This window comes from Symsagittifera roscoffensis, chromosome 4, assembly GCF_963678635.1.
Source record: "Symsagittifera roscoffensis chromosome 4, txSymRosc1.1, whole genome shotgun sequence".
Classification (NCBI taxonomy): Eukaryota; Metazoa; Xenacoelomorpha; order Acoela; family Convolutidae; genus Symsagittifera; species Symsagittifera roscoffensis.
This window is the reverse complement of record NC_087065.1, coordinates 23,044,923-23,057,456: the sequence shown is the minus strand read 5'-3', so window position 1 is coordinate 23,057,456 and position 12,534 is coordinate 23,044,923. Positions and strand designations below refer to the sequence as shown.

The 12,534-nt window shown below is 38.4% G+C and overlaps 1 protein-coding gene across 1 annotated transcript in view; it reads left to right on the top strand.

Annotated features, from left to right (window-relative positions):
- Nucleotides 1-12,534, top strand: part of LOC134843553 (nck-associated protein 1-like) — a gene marked incomplete in the record, with an annotated part of 279,419 nt that overhangs the window by 258,386 nt on the left and 8,499 nt on the right. The window contains 6 exon segments of the mRNA XM_063859669.1: nucleotides 248-536; nucleotides 1,933-2,182; nucleotides 2,454-2,584; nucleotides 2,877-3,047; nucleotides 3,411-3,485; nucleotides 11,782-11,966. Of these exon segments, the coding sequence (XP_063715739.1) occupies nucleotides 248-536; nucleotides 1,933-2,182; nucleotides 2,454-2,584; nucleotides 2,877-3,047; nucleotides 3,411-3,485; nucleotides 11,782-11,966 (1,101 nt within the window).

Here is a 12,534-nt window from a genome sequence, read left to right as displayed (position 1 = left end):
TTGTGCTGCAAGTAGTTTTCCTTGCTGTTGCAAGTGTCATAGTTTAACTCCTGTGTCCTGTGTACTTCCGTCTCATTTTCTGTTCGGTAGCTTACACTGCTACGCTTGCGTCGTATCACCCATGATGCGAAGCTTCGCATTGCCTATAGGTGTAAACCTCTACTACATTAAAAAAAGAAGAAAGGCTATTTGGGTTTGGAATTGCTTATACCTGCAGTTTAACACTTCTCTATTGGTTTGTTCGCAGCTACAACTGAGTGGGAGGACTTCCAAGGCATCAGACTAGACTGGATCCGTCTCCAGACATACTTGGGAGACATTCCTCAGGAGCGGCGGAGTGGATTCCTTGGTCTCAGGCCACCAGCCGGGGGAGGGGGTGGAGGAGCGATGGAAATGATGGCCCCGAGTGCCTATGGACGCATGCAGGAGGTGGCCATGAGAGTGACGAAGGCCATGTTTGCCATCACGTTCTCGTCTAAGATGATAGACTATCTAGACAATATTCTCAATCAAGTGTCAGACATGTCCATATTCTTGTAAGTAACTTTTTCTATACTGGAGATAATTGTTAAGAAGACCAGAGCGAAGGTGGCCGAGTAGGTACTGCGCGCGTCTCTTTAAAAGTGGGATGTGGGATCGAATCCCACTTCGGTCCCGGTCGAAGAGTTCCCCATGACATCCGTCTCCTCAACGTCAGAATGGCTTTGTTGAAATACCCCCCATCCCATCACCTCTAGTGGCTAGGAGCGGGGATAAATAAAATAGTTTGGAAGACCATGGCTCATTGGAATTGAGTTGTTAAGCATTGTTTTCAAAGTATACTGATGCATATGAAAAGATCATGACAAAGATTTAATTACTTTTTACAAAATATAATTTATTTTTAAATTTTGTCTCACTGCTGCTAATTAATGCTTGCAATCTGGAAAACAGCCGTTTATCCTAAAAAATAATGGCTTTGGTTAAGACAAGGGAGGTGAAAATATTTACGAAAGGTGAGATGTTAATTCATTGCTTTCAGTCTAAGTTCGAGCAGCTTAGTGTTGGAAAAAGTGTTCATGCAGACACTTACAGAGACACCCGCGTTCTGTCTAGTGTTCCCCCAACTGCTAAGCTCAATCTCTTTTGACCCTCACAGACACGCCTTGTTGGGGGGACCACAGATATGCATTGAGGAGGTGAATGGAAAGGAACAGAATGGGCGTGAAATAATAACTGATCAAACTCTTAGTTACTTAACAACGTCATATCACACGTTTGGGGAAACACGCTCTTGTTAAGAGTCGATGAACGTAGTTCAGACTATTATATAGGTCGCGATGATTTTTTTTTTCAGGAAAATCTTAAAATTTGTTCTGGTTCAAATTTAACTTATCGTGGTTTGACGTTTGATTTCTTTTTATTTTCAGTTCATTTCTTTTTTTAAAAGGCAGGCAAACTCCACTATCGAACAGCAAAACTGTGAAGGTCACAAAAAACGTGATCGACTTCTAATCTCGAAAGCGAAATTTAATTTCGAGATTTCCCAGCGGATTAAAAAATTTATCTATTGATCCAGTTATTTCAAATTTGGTGATTTTAATCAAAAATGTCAATCACAAATTGTTCTGAAAATTCAAAGAGCATTAAGGGCATCTATTGATTAGTTTGGAATTTGAAAGTTGAGCCTCGAATGTTTTTTTTGCGTTCATTGACTCTTTTGCTGGTATTTAATGGCTAAGTTTTTGAGATTCTATCTGCAGATTCTAACCAAGTTGCAGCAGATATGCTTGTTCTTGTGGCATTAAGATAACTTCAATTTCAACTTTCTCAGGCTGTTTTAGTAAAATAAACATATAAAACCAGAAGCGAGGAGATCTAACCTTTCAGAGTGGCTTTTGTGGCGACTGATTAAAAAAACTAATGGGATTGTTTTGTTTCTTTTTCCTACAGCTCTCACTTGGACATGTTCAATACCCACATCAACGCCCTCCTATGGACCCCTGCACCCCCAGAACCCAGTGAGTCATCGGGTGGGGGTGGGGGAGGGGGCAAGAGTAGTGCGGCTGCTGCCGCTGCTTTGGCCAATCAGATTAACCAGATTAGCACTAAACATCTGACTAGTCGCGTGATTGTGTTCCCGATGCTCTGTGCCCACTTCACTAACATGATAGCCCATGTGGAGGAATACGTGCCAATTGAGGTCAATGCTAATGCTGTAATGCTGTTCATATAAGTTAAAGATTGAAAAACTAATCTTTTTGAAGCGCCTCTTAGTTCACCTTATTAACATTTTGCATTATGAGGGGATTGAAGCACGTTGCAGAAAACTATTGAATAAGATAAGTACACGATTACTTTTAAATCCGAAGATAAGTTTGTTTAGAGTTCACAAATATTATGTAAACACCAGCAATGAGTATTCAATATCCAGTGCTTCCCGTGTGATTATATCAATATCTTCTATGTATTAGCGTGATCACGTGAGTGAGCTGTCGCTGACAACATGCAACACTCTGCTTGAGGAGATCTGCAAGAAGGCCTGCCAGTGCATCCGGGACGTCTGCAAACAGCATCAAGCACTGAGCGAACAACTCATGCCCAAGTATGCACACGCCCTAATACGAAATGCTGATGAAGCGATTTATAGTAGCACAGAGAAAAACGTTTCTTAACGATAGAATACAACCTTTTAAAACTATGAGCCGTGTTAACGCTATTAAATCGAGAATTTAATCTAGCGTTTTCTCGACGAAGTTTCGATTGTCAATTTTGAATGTTGTCATGAAAGATGATTGGTAGCTATTTGGTTACTCTCTCTTGAAGTCATCTCCAGCACAGCACAAAGATGGAGAGAAAGTTTGTTAGTATAGTATGAAGCTTTGTATTATTATCAGATATGCACCCCACTATGGCGGGAATGCTGTGACACCCAGTACGAATACAGTGAGTGCAGGTGGGACTATAAGGAGGAAGAACACTGTGACTGCGCCCCCAGTGGCCAATCAGGAGAGACAGCTGCCGGGCAGCGAGAGTGCGCGGGAAAGGAGGGACAAACAAGTCACCGAGTGAGAGCGCATTACAGTCTTATAATTCGTTGAATTTTTCCGACCATCCACAGAGTGACAAGAGTTAGATTCAATTTAAGTGTGATACAGCTGTGAGAGGCTAACTTTCGTATAGTTTTGCCAGTAATTGATCGGGTTGTTTTGGCGTTATTTTTGGTTGGCTAAAAAAGCCAAAATGTTCGGTTGTGGAGTAAACTTTTGTACCAGAACTTCGCAAAAATTTGCACAATATATTTGTGCTGAAATTCTAAGCAAGTTTTGTCCAGATCATTTTTTGTCTAAAGTCATAGGCTGAAATGTCAGGCGTATTTTGGTTGAAAAGTCTCAATATAATTTTGTCCGAAATTTCTTCGTGGTTTTCAGGTTGGACAGACTGACGATTGAGATGGTGGAAGTGGTGACTGCTGTCAATGAGTGCGATCAGATCATTGTCAACAGGTGAATATCGTTATAAAATAAAAAACAAGTTGTTTTTTGCCATAAGCAAGGGTGTTACAACAGGGTATTCAGAGTTTTTTGTGGTAGATGCAAGGTCGGTGATATATAACAAAAGGTTGCCGGTTCAAGTTAAATAGCTGGATCGCTCTTTCTTATACTTTGAACAGTTTTTATAATTTATTTCAAAAGCCACACTTTTTGTCAAAAGAAGTGTGAAATTTGATTTTTTGATTAACATTTCATCTGCCAGACTGAATTATTTTCAAAATCTATCATAGTAGCATGTACAATTGATTGAAAATGAAATTACTATTAATAAAGAGTTAAGATGTACCACTGGTAATTATTGTATCTAACTAAGGTTAAAAGAGAATAAAAGTATTGGTTGAATTAAAACTGACTGTAGCCTAAAAAGAGCAACTAGTGATCCGAAGTCCACTGGACTTCGTAGAGTTAACATTGACTGGTACGTAATTAGATAATAGAGATCAAGGTTATAACATACTAAAAATACTGAATCACAACATTCCCCACTGCACAAAAATTAATATCTGCCCGCTCATCGATGTAGCCAATATCACACATATGCTCCATCTCCCCTCGCTCCACTAGGGCCAAAGAAGAAACAAAAAGTAACCACGTTTAGCACCAATGGATTTTTACAGAGAGTACAAATAACAATGGAGGTGATTATTTGGTAATATATACAGGCTACTTACAGGTTTACACAGATATCAACACTGAATGTACAAAATGATATGTACAACTGGGGTTATGTAGCATTTGTACAATTAAAGCAAACTAACTAAATCACTAACTAGGTAATAAAAAAACGTTTTGGGTTATCCAATGGATAAAAGCTAAAGCAAATACGTAAAATATCATGTTACCATAGTTTAACAGTTTTCAGAGTTTAGGACCGTAGTGTTGTATCTAGCATGGAAGTTATCTGCCTCTCTTCTTCCATCGGTGTCAATGCCCGAGGATATGTCACTGCCGTCATCATCCTGGGTATTACTGGTAACTTCTACCAATGGTGGCGATACCCATGCGGTCATTGTCGCCTGAGAGGAGGGTGTTGAGAATTGATCTTGTGTGGTTTCAGCAACCAGAGTCGTATGACGTGGGATCTCATCAATGGGTGTAAGATAATCCGAGGGGGACGTCGTACAGTACGTTAAATTAGGTCGTGGACTCTTTGCGCCGGAGAAGGTAATTAGCGGTTCGTCATCGGAGTCTACTGCACTAATGGTCTCCGTTCCGAGCGTCACTTGGTCGATAAACCGCCTATCACCGTAGAATTTCGGGGGGCCTGGGTTTCTTCTTGCACGAAGTGTTGAGGATATCGGGGTCTTTGGTATCTCCACTGTCTTCTCCGGAGAGCTATCCACTCGAATTGGGTCGTCACTTGTGCCCGTTGGTATAGTGATCGTTGTCTGAGTGTTTGTCTTGCTTTGTACGGTACTTCTTGGCTGATCCAAATCACTATGTAAGTTAACAGTCGGTGTATTACATACAGTTTCCGCTTCCGTACCCAAGTAGTCATCAATGACTTTATCCCAAAGGTCTAACTCTAACGAAGAATCTAGGTTATTAAAGTCGAATTTTGAACCTTTCGAGCTCGTGATGAATGTTCTCCTCTTTTTGCATGTATTTCCACCCGTTGGTGTGTAACTCGTCGAAGGGCCTCCTATATTTGAGTCTCGTCTCTTGGAAGGGGAGTTTCTTTTTCGCTTGCCTGCTAAATCATTACTATTAATTAGCGAATTCGGTCTTGCCGAGAATGCCTTAGGAGCTGCCGGTTGGATTTTGTTAAAAGCTAGGTCGGATTTTCTTATCACATGTCCGTTGTCTAATGTGACCGTATGTTTCGTGTCTGACAGAGGTTTACTCCCCAGTGGTTTAAAATACGGTTCGCCTTCCCTCCTGTTAACTGTTTTCCTAAACCAGTTACCTCCTTGGCTGAAAGGATTTGACAGTGGGGCTCGCTGGAGATTTCTATCTACTTTGTCAGCAGGTTCGCTCTCGTACCCTCTTTCATCTATTGCTCTGTCTTCCAGATAGCCATCTTCGAACGCGTCGTCAGCCCCCCAGTCTTGTGCTCTGTCCTTTGTTAGGATTGATTTCTCCTTATCTAAACTAATTGCGTGAGAGACCTAAGATTTCCAGAAAGTATTGGGAGATCTATTAAAATGTTTTGAGAGAGGAGAGCATCCAATGGATGATTGTTTCGTCGAGCGTATATTCCAAATAATTTTATCAATAGCCGTATTTAAGGATGGTTTTGGATTGTTGAACGACATTGCCAGTAGCTTAGCTTTGACAGTGTAAATGAGTCTTTCTACTACTCCGTTGGATCTATGATCACCGACCGTACATAGGATTAAATTAATGTTGTTCTTCTCGCAGAAGTTTCTAAAATCAAACGAAGTAAAACATGATTCATGGTCAGCTCTAATGGACTTTGGAAATCCGTGAAGATAGCAGTAATCTGTCATGAAGGTTAAAATTGAAGAAGCCGAGGTATTGTTCACTACCTTTGCAGACGGAAACTTTGAAAAGCGATCAATGCATAACAAAAGGTTTTTTGAGTTACCCCAACTCTTGTCCAATGGGCCAGCAAAGTCTAAATCTACTTCTTCATTTGGTTCGGTCAGAATCGGTAATTTCTCAGTTATGTTCGTCCCTAGTAACACTTTTAGGTTCTTACCGGCCATTATACACTGAGTGCAATTCTTTCCGTGATGGTAGATCTCTCTGTATAGGTGTGGCCACCAGATGTTTTCTGCCAGGGCTTTCATCCCGAACTGTCCTGGGTGAGTCTCGTGAAGAAGTGACAGGAATGGTGATCTTAATGCAGCCGGCACTATCAGTTTGTTATCGTTAAATAGCAGTCCTTCTTTCACGTGAATGTCCCTCTGGAAGTTCTTTAAGTAGGCTCCGAATTTGTCCAATGGTTTGCCTTCCTGTACCGCCTTCTTTACCTCCTTGAGGATTTTATCTTCGTCCGTCATGAGTTTAATAAGCTTATTTGAGCAATGATCTGAAAGTGATAACGGGTTATCAGGCAATCTGAGATCTCCCTTGTACTTGGCCAGTAATTTCTTGTGTAAGTCTAACATTATATCGTTATTAAAATTCAAAAAGATTCCTTTCTTTTCTGCCCTGAGGGAAATTTTTAACAAGTTGACCGATGTAATAAATTCTTGTAACTGTTTTTTTATCTGAATTTAATGACTGATTGATTAATAGTACTGATTGGGCAAGAAAGAATAAAAAAGTTTTGTCTGATAAGTGAAAGTAATTGAAGTCAAATTTTGATAAATTTAATGGAACAACCGCTTGTGCAAGACTCTGAACGCGAGTGATTGGAATTACAAATTCTGATAGTGTCGTTTACGTAATTCAGAATATTCGAGAAGAACGACCGTTGGATGCTTAGCGATAATTCTTTCTTTCCGCCCATTGGATTATTACAATCCAAGTTACTGATCGTATTTACATCCAATGGATTATACACTTCGTTCTTTTTACAATTATTCTTTTTACAATCGCTATTTACAGAGAGGTTTTCTACAATCTTTTGTACTGTAGCCACTACAAATTCGCTATCATAGTGTGATGTTGGGAGTGCTTTTCCTGAAGGTAGTCTCGAAAATAAATCTGTAAATCCCATTTCTTTTCCCGGAATGTGCTTGATCTTGAAATTAAATGGTAAAAGTCGGTTTACCCAACGGGTTAATCTGCTATGCATAGTTTTGTTACCCTGATTTGACTTTAATCCTGATAACAATGCCTTTTGGTCCGTTACAATTTCAAATTCAGCACCATACAAGTAATTTTTAAAGTGTTCTGTAGCCCAGACTACTCCCAACAATTCAAGTTCGTTTGTCGAATATTTACTTTCGTGGTTGTTTAAAAATCGGGAGGCGAATGCTATTGTTACCCAATTTTCTCCATCCCATTGTTCTAGGGTAGCTCCTAAGCCGCTATGAGAAGCGTCTGTCTTTAGTCTTTTCATCCTTTTTATGTCGAAATGATTATTCTCTGTTATGTTCACTATCTGTTGTTTTAATTCTTCAAACGCTTTAGTATGTTCATCATTCCATTGGTAGACTGATTTCTTCACGAGAAGTGGTCGTAGGGGAGAACTTAGGGAAGACAAATTCGGGACGAATTTCATATACTGATTGATCGACCCAAAGAAAGACCTAAGTTCAGATATATTTTTGGGGTTTGGTAGGTTTTTAATCGAATCTGACTTTCCCACCAATGGTTTCACGCCCGAGTTTGATATCTTGAAACCTAGCCACTCTATTTCTTTTTGGAAGAATGCACATTTCTTCCATTTTACCGCCATATTCTTGTTGTCCAAAATGTTTAAAATGTTTGTTAGTATCGCTTTGTGTTCATTTAATGAACCTTTCGAAGCTATTAAAATGTCGTCGATATAACAATTGGTAAAAGGAATATCTTTCAATAAGGAATCCATCACCCTCTGGAATTCGTTTGGCATATCGCCCAATCCGTAAAATCCAGTTAAAAACCTATAGGTTCCAGTGGTTTCGCCCCCCACGATATTAAAATTACACTGTAATTGTAATTGGCTGTACGCGTTCCTTAGATCTAGACTACTAAACCAAACTTCCCCTGACTCTTTGCTTGACAGTTGGAGTGCAATATTATCGATCAGTTCATGTATGTTTGGCATTTGATACTTGTTCTTGAATATCTGATTATTTAATAGTTTCGAATCTAATGCCAACTTGATGCTACCGTCTTTTTTTCTTGTAATCACTATTGGACTTATAAAACAATCTTCATCGCATTTGTTTAACTTTACGATATGCCCCTCTTTTTCCATTCTATTTAGTTCCGTTTTTACGTTATTGAGTAGATGTAGGGGAACTCTTCTACCTTTGGTTTGGATTGGTTTGAATGGGGATTGGAAATGAGTAACTTTTCTGTCCAATGGTATTTTTCCCACTCTGTTAAATAACCCTGTGTACTTATGATACATATTAAGGGTCGTGTCTGAATAGTTATTTAACTTACACAACTCTGGGCGTGATATGTTGTTGACGGGTAGTAGAGGCTGTCGTTGGGCTATCTCTATTCCAATTCTCGGGAGGTTGTCGTTTCCCAGGATGTTCCTCTCATGTCCAGAAGTGATAAAAAATGGGGTTTCGTCCGCGATCCATCCATTGGATTGTAATCTCACTACCACTTTCCCGATGATGTTGATTGTGTCGTTGGTTAATCCGCAAAATAGTTCCCTCGTTTTCTTCTCAACTGGCTGTATCTTCAACTGTGGGTTTCTCAACTTCAATTCGTGAAGTACATTTTGTTTCAGGAAGCTCACTGGGCTTGCCGAATCCACTGGAATGTTCAAGTTGACTATTGCATCGTCTCCCAAACCGATGTTGACAAGTTTCTTGGTTTCCAAACCATTGGTATCGTAGATTGTTCTAATGTTGAGAACGGAATAGTCATCGTTATCGCTTATCCCCTCTTCGGTCCAAGCGTTAATCACTCCGCAAAAATTTTCTTCGCTTCTTACCTGAAGGTCTTCTGGGGAATATGAACAATTCTGACTATTTACAGCTTCATCTACAATATTTACAGCGGGTTTTCTTCCTTTCGATTTACAAAGTCTTCCGAAATGTCCTTTATATTTACAAATATTAAACAATTTCTTTCGCCGGACACACATTCAGATGACCCTTGGTAAACGCATTCCCGCATTTCATACAAGTATTTGATCTTTCTATGTTCAAGCTTGGTTCCTTTTTTACGTTGTTGAAGTTTTTATACACTCTCCCACTATTTCCTGTCGTGTTGAAAGATCTAGTCATATTGGTTAATTTGAGGTGGTTATAGTAGCCTTTTTCGTCAATGATTGCTTGGTTTAGTGCATCCAATGGATTGAGAGTTTCCGAAAGTAGTCTACGTTGTAATTCGCCGTTTTTCATGTTAAAAATAAATACGTCTCTGATCCACTCCTGTTCTGCATTAATTCCAATTTCACATGATCTTGCTAAATCTGGTAACGCGCCCCAAAATTGTTCATAGGATTCTCTATCCTTTTATTTCCTGCTCAATAATTTATATCGTTCAAATGTTATGTTGGTTGGTTTGATAAAAGCCAATTCTAGCAGTTCATAAAATTCCTTGAATGAGATCCAAGGACTTTTACCCTTGGATGTTTCTGGGCGAAAACTTTTTTGCCTTCCGCTCCTAAGGCCAAGTATAGGATTGACCTTACTTTTTTATCGGCCTCATATCTCCTCAATCCTCCGAATTTCCGTTTTTCCTCTGCTAGTCTTTTCTCTTCAGCGTGTTCGTAGACTCGCATTATTTCTTTGTTCCTGGCCTCCCTGGCTTTCCTCTGTTGGTCAGTTTCTGACTCCTGGGCGCCTTCTAGGATCGGTAACGTCGTCTCCCCTTCCATTGGTTCTTTGAGGTTGTCTATGTCTAAATTTTCCTTCGCGATAATAGCCAAATGGAATTGGTCTATCCAGTTGTTCCATTGTGTGGGAGGTTCTACCGTGTGGTTCGGCCAAAAGGCGGGTATTCCCCGCAGGTTCGAATCAGTTGTTGACTGCGCCATAATAAAGAGTTAAGATGTACCACTGGTAATTATTGTATCTAACTAAGGTTAAAAGAGAATAAAAGTATTGGTTGAATTAAAACTGACTGTAGTCTAAAAAGAGCAACTAGTGATCCGAAGTCCACTGGACTTCGTAGAGTTAACATTGACTGGTACGTAATTAGATAATAGAGGTCAAGGTTATAACATACTAAAAATACTGAATCACAACAACTATATTATGCATTATAATTTAATACATGCACTATGCTCAAAAATACCACTTATTGTAGCATATCACCGCAGGGTCTTCATGTATGGTTTTTTAATGAAAATGTTTTGGTTGCTTTTCAGCTTAATAGCTGTCGGTTTAATTCTGTCGGCTTGTTAACTCAAGTTTTTTTTTCTATTAGTTTCAGTCCTTTTTTATATTGATTCAACTTTGATACTGTTTTTTTTTTAAAACCAAAAATCATTTTCTCAGACCCACTTTTCGAGCGGCCTGCTATTTTAAGTAATATCTTTTTCGGAAAAAATAATTGCAGTCTAAATACAATTTTCTTGGTATTATTTTCAATCCGTTTTTTTCCTCAGCTGATTTTCATCTTATCGCTGATTTTTAACTTATCGTGGTTTGGCTTTTGATTTCGTTTTAAGTTCAGTTCATTTCCTATGTTACAAACAAAAGTAAAGTTGTGAACTTTAATATCAAACAATCAAAATATAAAGGTCGGGAAAAACTTGATCGACATCTAATTTCCAAAATGGATTTAAATTATCAGATTTTCCACCAAAATAAATAATTATTTCATCTATTGGTCCAATTTGTTTTCAAATTTAGTTACTTTTATCAAAAAGTTTCAAAATTGAATTTTTCTCAAAAAAAATTGTCAATCATAAAGCGCTTTAAGTCCATCCATTTTTTCCTTAAAAATTCGAAAGTTGAGATGTTTTCCAAAAAATGAAGCCTTGAATGTTATCAGATCAAAACTACTTTTTTAATTTTTTTTTCATACGTATTACTCATAGTTTTCAGAATTTATTGTTTTAAAACATCAAATTTAGGTTATTTTCGCTATTTGTTTCTTGCACATTTTTGTTTTACTCTCCTTCTGTATAGTGTATTGTTTTCATTCAAAATTGGGCAATTTGATGTTATTCATGTTTTTAGTTTTTACATGTTTTTGGTTATTCCAAAGTAAGCTATTTTTTCGGCAGCATTTTGTCTCCGTTTGTTTTGTCTTAAATTGTTTGTACTTCTTTTTAAAAACCCCACTTTTGGGTTTTTTTGAACATTTCGCGGCTCAATGGGCGTGTACTCAAGTTTTGTCTTCATAGTTACTGCTCGGTTAATTTTTTGTTAATACTAATTTCAAGCTGGCTATCGCGTTTCGCGACAGGTTTCCATCAAGATGAGATTCATTCGAGACAAGCGTATGATAATTTTTGGTGTTGTTTTTTCGGCGTTTTTTTTTTCATTTTTTTGACCTGGCGGTTCTCTGTATCGCATGTGGTGCGAAGCTCAGCTTCGCCCCTGTTTATAGAAAAGTGGAGCGAAGTTTTTAAAAACGGGGTGAAAGTTGTGTGAATGAAAAGAGTGATTTCATCGAATTCAGGTTAAATGGAAAGTTGTCTCAAAAATGATTATCTAGAAATGCAGTTACTGCTGTAAGTATTGCAGCGTTCATATGTTTCTTTTTATTCTAGATTTAGCTTCGCCCCGAGAGAGTACTTGTTAAGTAGACTAGAGGCTACATTCATGGATCAAATCAGGGAATTGCTGGCCCCTCAAAGCCATCCTAACGCCCAATCGGAGATGAGAATGAAGCCGAGTGACATGTTGTCCCGTCTCAAAGCTACAATGGCTGTAATGCAGAGCTTGGAGAGCTACGGTAAGCTGGACGGATTCAAATAATCTATATATATTTTTTGTCCATTTAAAATCAATTAAGTTTATTTTGATTTTCGTCCTAATTTCTGCCGGCTGATTTCCTTTTTTTTTATATGCAATTTATTTAATCTAGTGCGCTTTTCGAGCTGTTTCTTTTCAAAGCTTAGTTTTATTTAAACTCTTTACTATAATAACGCTTGCGATTAGCAAGCGTTATCAAACCGGAATACATACTTTTTTTTCAATTTGTTTAACAGAATCATAATGAACTCAAATTTCTAACCGTCTCTGGCACACTTAGTCTGGAGGTAACGAAAACGAATACGCCTGGGACAGCCAAGGTCCTGGGTTCGAATCTGATCAAGGCCTGTTTTTTCAAACGGAAAAAAATTCGTTTCGAAAAAATTGTCGTCCTATTATTTGTCTGCTTATGTTTTGTCGCTTAGATGCCACATCTTAAATTTTTTTTTGCTGATTACAGTTTTCATTTAGTTGCTTTTTATGTTTTCATTTACTGCAATTTGTAATTCTATATTTTATTTTTTGTAACGGAATGTTTTAATTGTATT